This window comes from Garra rufa, chromosome 9, assembly GCF_049309525.1.
Source record: "Garra rufa chromosome 9, GarRuf1.0, whole genome shotgun sequence".
In the NCBI taxonomy this organism is placed as follows: domain Eukaryota; kingdom Metazoa; phylum Chordata; class Actinopteri; order Cypriniformes; family Cyprinidae; genus Garra; species Garra rufa.
The window spans coordinates 42063689-42079013 of NC_133369.1; the positions used below are offsets into that span (position 1 = coordinate 42063689).

General features: G+C 36.7%; 1 protein-coding gene across 2 annotated transcripts; it reads left to right on the forward strand.

The window, feature by feature from the left end:
• The first annotated feature begins 418 nt into the window (after nucleotides 1-418).
• dhx9 (DEAH (Asp-Glu-Ala-His) box helicase 9) lies at nucleotides 419-15230 on the forward strand. Of its 2 annotated transcripts, none has more exons than XM_073847687.1 (28): nucleotides 419-537; nucleotides 955-1075; nucleotides 1167-1307; nucleotides 1387-1504; nucleotides 2096-2268; nucleotides 2362-2510; nucleotides 4212-4258; nucleotides 4358-4494; nucleotides 4580-4669; nucleotides 4747-4908; nucleotides 6914-6991; nucleotides 7112-7303; nucleotides 7383-7524; nucleotides 7604-7686; nucleotides 8180-8336; nucleotides 8488-8585; nucleotides 9672-9885; nucleotides 10003-10097; nucleotides 10178-10251; nucleotides 10507-10659; nucleotides 10750-10910; nucleotides 10990-11101; nucleotides 12268-12429; nucleotides 12537-12664; nucleotides 12760-12989; nucleotides 13822-13937; nucleotides 14036-14236; nucleotides 14602-15230. In XM_073847687.1, exons 2-28 carry the CDS (start codon nucleotides 965-967, stop codon nucleotides 14978-14980), a joined length of 3903 nt encoding a protein of 1300 aa, XP_073703788.1. In that variant the 5' UTR covers nucleotides 419-537; nucleotides 955-964; the 3' UTR covers nucleotides 14981-15230. The 2 variants fall into 2 exon arrangements, with proteins under 2 accessions (XP_073703788.1, XP_073703789.1); XM_073847688.1 differs by having other exon boundaries at nucleotides 2165-2268.
• The last annotated feature ends 95 nt before the right edge of the window (nucleotides 15231-15325 follow it).

Here is a 15325-nt window from a genome sequence, read left to right on the forward strand (position 1 = left end):
GTTATCTGACATTATCAAGATGAATTTGTTCTGACACAATTTGAGTTATTGTCATATTTTATCAGCATTTTCTAAACTATAGCGAATAAACTGTGATAATGTGAGAAATGTTGAAGGTGTCTGAATACATTTTGGTTTGACTGTGATTAATTTGTGATTATCAAGATGAATTTGTTCTGACACAATTTAACTCTTGAGTTCTTGTCATATTTTATTACCATTAAGAATGATTTCCCAAACCATAGCGAATAAACTGTAATAATGTTAGAAATGTTGACGGTCTGAATACACTTTGGTTTGACTGTAAATATAGGAACTAAAATTAAATCAAATAATATTCAAAACTCAATAATACTCAATAATACTTTAACGAATCTGCCTTGCAGCGATCGATTCTGCACTGCGCTTTTACGACTGCGTCATTTCCTGTTCTGCTGTGCGTGTGTTTAGTGCTCTGCAAAGCCGTCCTGTAACATACATACTTTTCTGAATATCGTGTGGGTCTTGTTTGGATTTGTGCGAAAGGGCCTTTGTCAGGTAAGTTCTGATACAAACGTTCAGCATTTCATCTTATTTTGCATCTAATAGCTTAGTTCAATAGTAATTTTATTATAAGGCCTGGATATGGCTGCAGGAACCGGCTAACGTTAGCTAATGTTAGCCCATTCATTGCAGCGGACTACCTTCAAGTACATACCATACACGCATACATTTGTCTATTTTAAATGTATTATTTTTCTTGCGCAGACAGTTTAAGATGCTTACCACAATAACGAGTCGATACAGTTATTCTTGCGTTACAGTTTTAATCGTTTTTCCACCTAACGTTAGTCTTGCAGTCAGAAACGTTGACGTTACATGGTTACGTTTATCTCTGAGAAATATTGTTTTCCTATGAGCGAATAATCTTATTTTATTTATTTTTTATTCGTTTTAATCATTTAATTCTTGCAGGCCGTCAACAATGGCGGACATTAAGAACTTCCTGTATGCTTGGTGTGGAAAAAAGAAGCTAACCCCGAGCTATGACATCCGAGCGGCTGGAAATAAAAACAGACAGAAATTCTTGTGTGAGGTAAGAAAAGACAGAGACCTCTCGAAGTCACGTACGAATTTAATAAAAATACTTTATAATAAAAGGTGTTGTTTTAACCCGTTTCTTTAAGGTGCGTATTGAGGGTTACAGTTACATCGGCATGGGAAATTCTACCAACAAGAAGGATGCTCAGTCCAACGCAGCCCGAGATTTTGTGAATTACCTTGTTCGGATGAAAGAAATTAGTCCTGGTGAAGTTCCTGCTTTAGGGGTCAGTATCACATCTATGTTTACACTGCTCATCTTTGTTCTGAGGAAGGTCTAAAGGAGTTTACATTTATCGTTTTCAGGCCAGCGTACCTGATGAAGGGAATGAAGAAGGGAATGGAGGGAATGGCGGGTTTGGAAATCTCCCATCCAACTGTCCATTACCTCCACATCTGGCTGTGAAAAAGGAACCAGGGGAAGGTATCTTATGTTATACCTAGATTCATCCAGTAATTGGTTGCTAACTAAATATTTGCTATAATGTAACCATTTATAACGTCGACTAAAGGTGTGTTCACACTTGTCATGTTCGGTTCGATTAAAACAAACTCCATTGCGATTGCTCTGTTAGTGCGGTTCATTTGAGTAAGTGTTAACGCTGCCGTCCAAACCCTGGTAAACGCCAAAAAAAGCGGACTGGTACCGCTAAAAAAGATGGGTATCGGTACACTTCCAAACGAACCTTGGTGCGGTTCGATTAAAACATGAACACAACATGGATCAAATACTTCTAAACTAACCAAAAACCGTAAGTAATGACAAGATACGATGCTATGCAACATGATTTCAAGAAGGGAAAAAGTGGTGTATCCAAATGAAAATGAGCAGAGGAAGGTATCTCTATGCCTTTAGGTTCGATATCTTTAGGTTTTTGCCAGTGTGCTGTGAACGCTAAGCGGACCAGAAACAAATGTATTATTTTCCTTTTTTGTCTGGACCAATTGAACCAATTTACAAGTGGAAAAATACTCTAAAACAGCCATTTTAATGCTGTATTCTTCTATTTCTCAGAACATTCTGAGGTTTCTGCACCCGTTCCTGGAGTCACAGGTTTGGGCTATTCTGGTTCTGGTTATTCAGGTTCAGGTTCTGGTTCCGGTTCCGGTTTTGGTAATGCCCAATGGGAGCGAGGAGCCAATCTGCAGGCGTATTACTCTAAGAGAGATGAACAGGATGCAAAAGCAGTAAGTCTTAATTTTTCTTTCAGCCTTTTTTTTTTTTTTGACGACCCTTCTAGAATGTTTCTGAGAATATATATTTTTTTCTCATTCCTCAAGACTTTAGAATCTGAGGAGGTTGATCTGAATGCTGGCCTGCATGGGAACTGGACTCTGGACAATGCTAAGGCTCGTCTGAACCAGTTCTTTCAGAAGGAAAAGAACCAAACCGACTACAAGTACAGCCAAGTTGGGCCTGACCACAACAGGTTAGATCATTCCCATTTGCTGCAGTAGCTGAGTTGTTCCATTACATGTGCTGTTTAGGAGAATGAGTCATTTGTAGGCTAATGTTTTCAGTTAAAAACTCCTCATCAAAAAAATTAGACTTTGCATTTAAATGTAATATGTCAAGGGTTTGTTTTTCTGCTGGACTGAAACAATGACAGAGAACTCCTTGATGTGTATCTAACCTCAATGAGATCTCAGACTACTAAAACACAGTCTCATCTTGGATGTTACCATACAAAATCATCAATGTCTTATGGATGAATCTCACGAAACTTGTCAAGAACATGTCAAGGTCATATTTCATTGTATATGTAAAATACTGTATAAGAGCAATCTTCCTACTTGTCATAATATCAGTGAAAAAATATGTTTTAAAAACAGGCTTTATTTATAAGTAAAAGGACTATAATAGAAGCAATATTTTTTTTTCTTGACATTATTTAGTTTAATATTGTTTTGTTATGCAAAAAAAACCCGTAATGTTCTAAAAACAGGCTTTATTATTATTGTTGTTTTTATTATAAAAAAATAAAAGTAAATGATGTCTATTTTAGGACCAGTATTGTTTTTTTTTTTTTTGTTATGCAAATAATATTTTAATGTTCTAAAAACAGGCATTATTATTATGAAAAAAGTTTATTTCACTAACAATATTTTTTATGTATGTATGTATTTTTTTTTATGTAAATAATATATTTGTTCTAAAAACAGGCTTTATTATTATTATTACTAAAAAAAAAAATTAACTCTTTTTAGGACAAGTACTTTTATTAAATTTTGTTTTATGCTGCAAAAATTCTAAATGTTATAAAAACAGGCTTTATTATTATTATCATCATTATTATTATCAAAAAGTTAAATGTCCGTTTAAAGAGCAATGTATATTTTTATGCAAAAAATACCCTAAAGTTCTAAAATGTTACTATTATTTATTATTAAAAATAAAAAAAGCAAAAAATGGCTTTTTTAGGACCATAATTTTATTAGTTTTATTTATTTAATATTGTTTTATTATACAAAAAATATCTTGATGTTTAAAAAACATTATTATTATTATTATTATTAAAAAGTAAAAAAAAAAAAATATTTAGGAGCATTTTTTATTTTTATCTATTTTTTTTATGCAAAAACTGTCTTAATATTCTAAAAATAGGCATTATTATTGTTAATAATGTATAAAAAAGTTAATTGGGACCAATAGTTTTGTTTTGTTTTGTAGTGTGACCTGGACATGTTTTTGTGAGATTCACCCATGTAGCATGTAATCTTGAATGGAGGACAAAAGAGATGCCAGAAATCACAACCTTACATGGGGGAAAACATGTGACATGACTTAGGCTACACTAAGAGGTCACATGGTTGAAGTATGCGATTGGTTGGGTTTAGAGGTGGGAGAGGCAAAATAATGTCTGGTTGTGATTTCTGGTGTCACTCGTCCATCAGGGGTCAAGGCCTCCAGTACCAAAAAAGGAATAACAGCATGTTTAGAAGTCTGGCAGAAAAACAAACCTGGTCAGGATGGGTTGTCCAGTACGGACTCTGCGCTGAAATGTCACTCTGTTGATCTCATGTGCGGTCCCTTTAAGAGGTCAGTTTGTTGGTTCTTAAATCTTATAAATCCCCCTGTGGGCTGAATGTTATGTTGGGACGTCTTGATTTTAAATCTTGCTCTGTTATAGGAGTTTTATTGCTGAGATGACTATCTTTGTAAGACAACTGGGTAGGAGTAAGTATCAGAAAACGTTCTACATAATAAACTGTAGGTCAAGGGAAATAGTTTGACATCAGAAGTTGCGTCCTTGCTAAAGCCACCCTACTTTTCCAGAGGTTACCGCTCGTGAACATGGCTCTACGAAGAAGCTGGCCGCCCAGTCTTGTGCGCTGTCTCTTGTCCGTCAGCTTTACCATTTGGGGGTCATCGAAGCCTACACAGGACAGACCAAGAAAAAAGAAGGAGAGAGTGTAAGTTTAACAACCCAGTTGATCTAGCTTCTGAGAACCATGTGTTTCTAAATCTTCTAACCTCCTGTTTTGGTGTCTGTGATAGGTGGATGTATATGAAGTGAATCTCAGTGATGATGTACAGCATCAAATACACACTATTGTGCAGGAACTTGGCATCCAGATCCCTCCTCCTGTAAGTGTTGAACAAAAACCTGCTTAACTTATAATCATTACTATTAGGAATAAGTAAGAATATGTGTCCCTTTTTAGCCTCAGGACCCCAACAGTCCAGTATCTCTGGTGCAAGGGAAGATGGCTCACTTTGAGCCTTCACAAAGGCAAAGCATGGCAGGAGTGGTGCCGTGGTCTCCACCACAGGTCAACTGGAACCCCTGGACCAGCTCCAACATCGACGAAGGGCCGCTGGCATTTGTGAGTCTGTTGTTTAAGTTGAATGATAGCAAGTTAAATTGGTACTGATTAGGGCTGTCCCTGACTATGAATTTTCATAGTCGAATCAGAATTTTCGAATCTTTCTGTAGTCGACCGATAGTCGAATCATCTAGGCCTATGTGTGTGTGTGAATGGGTTGGGAGGGGCACAACACTATAGTCAGCAGGAGGGTTTATTTTATTTTACACACTGCACACAGCAACAACTTTTAATAAAGCGACCAAAACTGCCTGCCAACTGACAGACGAACTTATTTAGGTTTAAATAAAAACACAGAACGCGTCTTTTAGTTCTAAAAACGCGAGGCGCACAGCACTGCCTTTTTTGCTAAGCAACGACCGAAACAGCTGTCCTGTCAGTCAAATCAAAGGATTATAGCGCGAACGCTCTAAAATCTTAGTTTTTTGCTGTTAAGTAAGCTGTCATATTAGCAGAAACCCTAAATAATACAGCTCCTGGTTACCCACGATAGACACCAAAGGTTTCTCCTCCATTTCTTGCAGTCTCCGGACTTTTTAAGCAACGGTAAACTTTCGCCATCACAACAGAAGACCCGCCTCTCCATTCATTCGATTGGACAATGGAAAAGAACGCGAATGACGTTGGGCGTTTTTCCGCTCAGAGTTGATTTTTTTTTTTTCAACTTCAGGCGCTCAGAGCGCTCCTGCAAAAACGTGAGGCGCGGGGGGCGCATAAACAGAGCGCAGAACGCTCACTGCCAACAGAAAACCATTCAAAAGAGGCGCCTCCAATTGCAAAAACGCGTTCGGTGTGATCGCCGCCTAATCCCTGCGGTCAAGATGGTCCGCATCTCATCATGGATCAGGGCAAGTGAAAATTAAATCTGTCACAGGGGTGGTTAGATTTATTCACAAACACGTTAAAAATATTTATTGAACGCTTCTTTCTTTTCACTTTTGTTTTTACTGCATTATCATAATCAAAGGCTGTATATAACTTAATATAACCATACAAAACCAGTAGTTCTGTGTGCAATTAGACATTGAGCACCCCCATATTGCCAAAATGGTATGATGCTCGTTTCACCCGCGAAGATTCGACTGTGAGATCGGTGGTCGAATCAGGCTCCGCATATCGATGCATCGAATCTTCGACTATTCGGGGACAGCCCTAGTACTGATGTAACAATAATATCAATATAGTGACATCGGGATAGCAAAACTGTCTAGATATTATCATTGTCACACGATTATGAGACAATAGGCCTTCCAGGCAAAAAGTTTTATAATATATTTAAACTTCTTATTCTAACATAAAGGGTCTTTAAAGTTGTGTTTTGGGCCATTATGCTTTGGCACAGTATCTGTCAAACGAAAACCAAAAGCGCAATATGGCTTAATTCCTTCATCAAGTCTGTTTTCGCTATACATTTCAAAGTGAAGCCCATATTTCGTTGGTGATTTTTTGCACTTCAGAATGGCTCAGTTGACAGTGAATGAATGCAGTGAACTTGTTTATTGCATTTGCTGTGAGTGTTTGGGAACGCAATGGCCGACCAACCGTTATGCTTTATTTTTGTAAGCCTGTTTTCTTTCAAAATAAAACCTCTACTGCCGTTTCCATCAAAATAAAATCTTAAAAGTAATAGTATAGTATAAATTGCTGGCAGCTAGTGGTTTAAATTGGTATCATTACTGCAGTCCATATTCAGAATATCTCTTTGAAGTGTAGCAATTAGGAAAGTATCATTGTAATTTCCCTACTGTGGTTTAAAGCAAAAATAATATACGTATGAAATATTTATTTTCATTTATTTTACAGCGCAGTTGTTATACAATACATCGTTGTTACTGTTGTTGTTATTAAGATATTCTAATTTGGCCTAAAACACCAGTGTGAATGTAATTCAGACTGAGACATGATATCACAAATAAAAAAAGAGTCCCTTTTGAAGTTCAGGTACAAGTAAATTCTTTGACGTTTTACTCATGCCACTGAAAACCTACTGTAATTTGGTTTGCAGTGTACACCAGAACAGATCAACACAGACCTACTGCATGAGCTCAACTATCAGCTTGAACAGGACACAAATTTGCAGACGGTGAGAAAAAAACTGCCTTCAAGGAGTTTTGTAGTTTTCAAAATGCATTTGGTTTTGTCAAATCAACTAACCCAGACAAATGTGGGTTTTTTTTTTTGTTTGTTTGTTGTTTTTTTACAGATTCTCTCAGAGCGAAGTCAGCTGCCTGTCAAGAACTTTGAGGAGCAAATCATGACTGCAATTCACAATAACCCAGTGGTCATCATTCGTGGAGCCACTGGCTGTGGAAAGACCACTCAGGTTCCTCAGTACATCTTGGATGAATTCCTACAGGGAAACAGGGCATCTGAATGCAATATCATCGTTACGCAGGTGAGTCTGTTGACATTCTTATTGATTTTGTGTGCTGTCACAATAAAAAAGACAATAATGCTGCTGTTCATCCTCTTAGCCAAGACGGATCAGTGCTGTGTCAGTGTCCGAACGTGTATCGTTCGAGAGAGGAGAGGAGGTGGGGAAAAGCTGTGGCTACAGTGTGCGTTTTGAGTCTGTCCTGCCCAGACCTCACGCCAGCATCCTCTTCTGCACAGTTGGTATGTTCCGCTTTGTGTTCTCTTACTGTGGCGCACTGCGCATGATTGGGTGATAGACCTATAAATGTCTTAATTACAGGGGTGCTCCTGAGGAAGCTGGAAGCTGGTATCCGTGGGATCAGTCATGTGATTGTGGATGAAATCCATGAGAGGGACTTGAATGTAAGGTCCAATCTTATCATACCATATAACCAAAACCAGTCATGAGTAGCATGGGTATATTTGTAGCAATAGCCAACAATACATTGTGTGAGTCAAAATGATCAATTTTAGTTTTATGCCAAAAATCATTGACGTATTAGGTGAAGATCATGTTTCTTGAAGATATTTTGTCCATTTCCTACCATAAATATTTTATCTTAATTTTTGATTAGTAAGACACAATGCTAAGAACTTCATTTGGACAACTTTAAAGGCAATTTTCTCTATTTAGAGACATTATTATTTTCAAATAGTTGTATCTCAGCCAAAAATTGTCCTATCCTAACAAATCCATACATCAAAGGAAAGCTCATTTATTCAGCTTTCAGATGATGTATGTAATTTCAAAAAATTGTCCCTATGGCTGGTTTTGTGGTCCAGGGTCACATATGCGCTTTAAATGGGTTTTGACCGATACGTCTCACTGTATTCACAAGTATGTTTTTCTGTCCAGAGTGATTTCCTGTTGGTTGTGTTGAGAGATGTGGTCCAGGCTTACCCCGAAGTGCGCATCATCCTCATGTCTGCAACCATTGACACAACAATGTTTAGGGAGTACTTTTTTAACTGTCCTGTCATTGAGGTGCATGGACGTGCACATCCTGTGCAAGGTGAGAAGCATGTTTTTACAATGTGCTGTATTATTTAATATTTAATAATATTAATATAATCTCACATACTGGATGACAAACACTATAAAAAACACTGTTGAATTCGTTTTAACAATCTGCTAGTGTATAATTTGTGTTTTGATATCTCCAGAGTATTTCCTTGAAGACTGCATTCAGATGACTCAGTTCGTACCACCACCAATGGACCGGAAGAAAAAAGATAAGGATGAAGAAGGTGGAGAGGAAGATGTATGTATTTTGTTTTAAATAAGTATTATACCAAAGAAAAGTACACACATTTAAGATATAAATTGCTTTTATTCTGACATTGACTGAAGTCAAAGCCAATTAGAAAAACGCAGAAATAATACATTAAGAAATTCAGCAGGGAGGCATTAAATTACAAAAATTGACAGTAAAGACTTGTACATTGTTACAAAAATATATATATTTAATGAATTAGAATATTCTTTTATAAATGCAGTTTAAAAGTATCATGTTAATAAGAATTTCCTTGAACACCAAATCAGAATAATATCTGAATGATAATGTGATACCGAAGACTCAAGCAATGACTTGAGACGTCATATTGTTGTAGTATTTCAGAAAATGTTTTACTATTTTACATAATTTTTTTATCTAATAAATGTAGCCTTAGTGAGTTTAAAGAATTAGTTCACTCCTGAATTAAAATTGTGAAAATTTACTCACCCCTATAGTCTTTCTTTCTTCAGTCAAAAAGAAGTTAAGGTTTTTGAGGAAAACATTCCAGGATTTTTCTCCATATAGTGGACTTCAGTGGGGATCAGCGGGTTGAAGGTCTGAATTGCAGTTTAAAAGCAGCTTCAATTGGCTCTACTTAATCCCAGCTAAAGAATTAGAGTCTTGTCTAGTAAAATGATTGGTCATTTCTAAAAAAAAAAAAAATGTAAATACTTTTTAACCACTGTTGACAACGTTATGCATTATGTAATCGTTTTAGAAGGGTAATGAGCAGTTAGTCTACTATATGGAGAAAAATGTGTACCTTAAAAAACTTGAATTTCTTTTTGACTGAAAAAAAGGAAGACATGAAGATCTTGGATGACATGAGGATTTAATTCTGGTTTGAACTAATCCTTTAAGAAACTTATTTTCTAAAAAAAAATAAATAATTTTACAGTAAATTCATTAGAAATAATTCATAATGTTTCATACCTTGAAAACAAAGTTGATGAAGAGCTGCAATTAATTAACTAAACTTAACTCCACAACACTGATCAGATAATAGTTTACTTAAATGTACATAAATTGAGTCTGGAAATGCTTGACGTTTGTATTTTTTGTGTTCTGCAGATGAACTGTAATGTCATCTGTGGAAATGAGTATTCTCCTGAAACCAAGCGTGCCATGTCTCAGTTGAATGAGAAGGAAACTCCATTCGAGCTGATTGAGGCTTTGCTGAAGTACATTGAAACACTGGAAGTACCAGGGGCTGTGCTAGTGTTCCTGCCAGGCTGGAACCTCATCTACTCCATGCAGAAACACCTGGAGATGAGCCCTCACTTTGGTTTGTAATGATATTCTTCTCACATTCAAGCAAAATGTTGTCTTCAGATATTTTGACATGTTTTTCCTGATCTCTTAATACAACTCATAGTGATTCCTCCAATATTGTCTCTCAAAGGTGGTCATCGATACCGAATCCTGCCTCTTCACTCTCAGATTCCCAGAGAAGAACAGAGACGAGTGTTTGAGCCGGTTCCTGATGGTGTGACTAAGGTCTGGAGATGTTTCATTGTGCAATACATGAAATAATGTATTAAAACTTGTTTTAAATTAATTTTGTGACCACACCACAGGTCATTTTGTCCACCAACATCGCTGAGACCAGCATTACCATCAATGATGTGGTCTTCGTCCTTGACTCCTGCAAGTAAGTACCACCTTTAATTAAAAAAAAAAGATTTACCCAAAAATTACAATTCTGTTGTTTATTCACCCTCATGTCACTCCAAGATATCATGAAATGTTAATTTTTTTGGTCCATACAATGGAAGTCAATGGTAACAAGTTTGGAACGACATGAGGATGACCTTTTTTTTTTTTTTCTTCTCTTTGAACATTTCTTTTCTCTATATGCTCTGATTAATCCACAAATGGTTTTACATACCAAATATGTGTTGTTCAGGCAGAAAGTGAAGTTGTTCACTTCTCACAACAACATGACAAACTACGCCACAGTATGGGCCTCCAAGACCAACCTTGAGCAGAGAAAGGGGCGAGCTGGCAGAGTCAAACCAGGCTTCTGCTTTCACCTGTGCAGCAGAGCTCGTTTTGAAAAGTATGACATGTCATTTTTCATTTGTATCAAGACTTCAAACAAAATCACACATGAACTAAAATGTTGATGATTGCAATGATTGTAATGCAGACTGGAGACCCATATGACTCCTGAAATCTTCCGCACACCACTGCATGAGGTGGCCCTCAGCATTAAGCTACTGAGACTGGGTGCCATTGGGAATTTCTTGTCCAAAGCCATTGAGCCGCCTCCGTTGGATGCCGTTATTGAAGCTGAACATACACTGAGAGGTAGAGCTTTTGTGTTACATGTCTTAATATTAATGATGTTCAAGTGAATAAAATCAAACAAGCCTCTGCTGCTCTCCAGAGCTGGATGCTCTAGACTCCAACGATGAGCTGACTCCACTGGGACGCATTCTGGCCAAACTGCCAATCGAACCACGCCTGGGAAAGATGATGATCATGGGATGCATCTTTAAGTAAGTTTATTCATCCAACCTTGGCTGTTTGTGAAAAGCTGTCAAGAACATATAAGTCATTGTTAACCCCAAAAAGAACAGTAAAGTAAGAAAAACACTATTAATTATACACTACTGTTCAAAAGTTGTTTTTTTTTAAGGTTTCTAAAGGTAAAGACTGCCAGTGCTGTTTATTTTATAAATGCAAAATATTAAAACTGTATCAGTGTTAAATATTACAATTAAAAAAATACACTGCCATTCAAAAGTTGCATTTACTTGAAGCAAAAATACAGAAAAAGGAGTAATATTGTGAAATAATATTACAATTTAAAGTAATGTTTTTCTATTTTAATATATTCGAAAACTTAACTTATTCATATGATGCCAGACAGAATTTTCATCACCCATTATTCTTCAAAAATCTGATTTATTATCAGTGTTGGAAATAGTTGTGCTGCTTAATGTTTTGGAAGCTGTGATTTTTTTTTTTTTTTTTTTTTTTTTCTGGATTCTTTGAATAAAAAGCTAAAAAGAACAGCATTTATTCCAAATATAAATCTTTTCTAACAGTCTTTGCTATCTATTTTTATTAATTTAACACATCCTTGCTGAATAAGTGTTAATTTCTTTCAAACAAAGAAGAATACAAATTTACTGACCACAAACTTTTCAAATGGTAGCTTATATTGTTACAAATTCTATTTCAAAATGCTGTTTTTTTTTTTTTTTTACTTTTTAATGTTTTCAACATTGATAATAAATCAGCATATTAGAAGGATTTCTGAAGGATCATGTGACACCGAAGACTGGAGTAAAGATGCTGAAAATTAAGTGTTGCATCACATGAATAAATTACATTCTATCTATTCACATAGAAAAGTTATTTTACATTGTAAAAATATTTTACAGTATTATTTTTTTCTGTATTTTTGATCAAATAAATGCAGTCTTGATGAGCATAAGAAATTTCTTTAAAACATTAAATCTTACTGATCCCAAACTTTTAAACAGCGGTGTAGCTTTTACATTTTAATGTATTTGTATGGAATTTTATTCCTGTGATGGCAAAGTAAAGTTTTCAATAGCCATAGTCTTTTGTGCCACATGACTTTTTTTTTTTTTTTTCCCCCATAAATTATCTGTTGTGTTTACTTATAGTTGTGTATGTGTTTGTGTGTTTTTAGTGTTGGAGATGCTGTGTGCACCATCTCAGCGGCAACCTGTTTCCCTGAGCCCTTTATCAACGAGGGAAAACGCCTCGGTTTTGTTCATAGAAACTTTGCGGGCTCACGTTTCTCAGATCACGTGGCTTTACTCTCTGTCTTCCAGGCCTGGGATGAAGTCCGGTGAGTCCAAATGCCATTGTTTTAAATTGAGATATTTTATATAGTTTTTTAAAAACATTTTGATTTCTTGGGCGATTCGCAATATAAATAGATTTCTAATTTTACAGCATGGGAGGTGAGGATGCAGAGATCCGTTTTTGTGAACACAAGAGGCTGAACATGCCCACTTTGAGGATGACCTGGGAGGCCAAAGTCCAGCTGAAAGACATCCTTGTCAACGTCGGCTTCCCTGAAGGTAAACCTGTGCTTCTTAATGCACTTCCATGCTAATTTCAGTCCTCCGATATTATTTAGAGAGATTCTAAAGTGGATCTTTTCCCATTCTTGTAGAGTGCCTCATGAATCAGGTGTTTAACACTGTGGGACCAGACAATAACTTGGATGTGGTGATCTCTTTGCTGACGTTTGGCTCTTACCCAAACGTGTGTTACCACAAAGAGAAAAGGAAGATCCTGACCACAGAGGGGCGAAATGCTCTCATTCACAAATCCTCAGTCAACTGTCCTTTCAGCAACCACGATTTGGTGTATCCATCTCCCTTTTTTGTCTTTGGGGAAAAGGTGGGTTTGCCAGTCTTGTTTTCTACATCATTTAGACTTGATAGAGACTTCAGTTACATCACAGCCATAAACCATGCTTTTTTACTGGCTAGTCAATTGCAGATAATATTTGGGGGTGGAACATTGTTCATTCTAATAATAGAATCCAGTCTTATTAGAATCCAGTCCAATCAAATAAATGTGACCCTCGAACACAAAGTAGCATGGGTATATTTGTAGCAACAGCCAACAAAACTTTGTATGGGTCATAATTATTGATTTTTCTTTTACACAAAAATCATTAGGATATTAAGTAAAGATCATGTTCCATGAAGATATGTTGTAAATGTCCTACTGTAAATATATCAAAACATACTTTTTGATGAGTAATGTGCATTTCTAAGAACTTCATTTGGACAACTTTGGACAGTATTTTGATTTTTTTTTTTTTTTTTTTTTTTTTTTTTTTGCATCCTCAGATTCCAGATTTTCAGATACTTGTATCTAGGCCAAATATTGTCCTATCCTAACAAACCATATATCAATGGAAATCGTATTTATCTCATATAAATCTCAAAAACTGACCATTATAATTGTTTTTTTGGCCCAGGGTCACAAATAAGCTTTCTGTTGATGTATGGTTTTTTTTTTTCTTTCTTTTTCATTTCTGAATTATTCCTGTGACTTTTGAACAATTTGAATGCATCCTTGGTGAATTAAAGTATTTATTTCTTAAAAAAAACTGATAATTTTACCAACCCCAGTCTTTTGAATGGTTGTGTATATCTGCTAAAAGTTTTTTTTTGTCAGCTTTTAGAAGTGCTCAAATATAATTTGTCTTTTGTAATTACAGATCCGAACTCGAGCCATTTCTGCCAAAGGAATGACTCTTGTCAGTCCTCTTCAGCTTATTCTGTTCGGCTCAAAGAAGATCACCTCCAATGGTGAAGTTGTTGAGCTTGATGACTGGTATGTATTAAACAATAAACAACAAAATAAAGAGTCAGGAATCTTGGTAGCAAGCCGAATATTCGCGTACTGATCAAGAATGTTTCTTCCTTATGTAGGATCAAACTGAAGATTCCTCATGATATAGCCGGTGGTGTTGCTTCCCTGCGTGCAGCGATGGAAGCCCTGGTGGTAGAGGTGACCAAAGACCCAGAATACATCGGAAATTTGGATCCCACCAATGAGCGCTTGCTGAACGTCATTCGGCTTGTGTCTAGACCCTCGTCAGCAGGCATCAACCTCATGGTCTCCAACCAGCGGTGAGATAATTGAACCTATTCACCTTATTTTTCAATGTGTAAGCAAGCTTTTCTGGTAACGTGTGATATTTCCAGTTCATTAGCCACCATAGGGAAACGACAAGACGAAACGGTAAAACTGTTTGCACTACAAACCACTGTGTTTATAATTAAGATATTACATTAAAATATGGTAAGACACAACAGTTTGCATTATCAAACAGCAAAACGAGCTGTTTTGTACTGATAAAAAAATCTGGACGCGGATGAGACCCGGAAGCCAGACCCATTAAATTTAAAAATGGCTGTGTCTGCTCTTATGGGAAAAATAAGGTAGATATTATGACTGAACTCTTTTTAACATCTCTAATTGTTGGTTTTTACAGCTTTGGAGATGGTCCACGTCCACCCAAGATGGCCCGTACTGATTTTGGAGGGGGTGGAGAGTTCAGGGGCCGTGGAGGAGGAGGATACAGAGGTGGCGGAGGTGGTGGATCCTGGTCTGGTGGAGGATATAGAGGAGGTGGAGGATACCAGGGTGGTGGAGGCGGCTTCAGAGGGTCTGGAGGCTTCCGTGGCAGCGGGGGTGGATTCAGGGGGTCTGATAGAGGTGGCTTCAGGGGGTCTGGATTTAGGGGGTCTGGTGGTGGATACAGAGGATCTAATGCGGGTGGAGGATATAGAGGAGCTGGAGGAGGAGGATTTGGAGGGAGGGGGGGATTCAGAGGAGGCTGGGGGGGAAACAGGGGTGGTTTTCAAAGCTGAACATCTGAACGAGAATCTCTTTGAGAAGGTATACTATTATGTTGGAGTTTTGTTGTTGCTTTTTTGTTGATTTTTCAATCAATACTTGTTTTTTGTAATAAAGCATGAAAGGACTGAAAATCGTGACAGCCGTAGTGTCAGCTGATAACAGTTATTAAAAATAACTATTTGTGACCAATCCTTTTTAAATGGATAACAAATACATGTTGTGTTGTATTATAATAAAATCAGTTCTTTTTATCACTTTGAATCATTTCTCTAGAATATTTCAAGTATGGGTCATCTTGATCTTTCTCATGCCCTCTAACAAATGAGTTCACTGACTAAGATATGAAGTCACTGGTG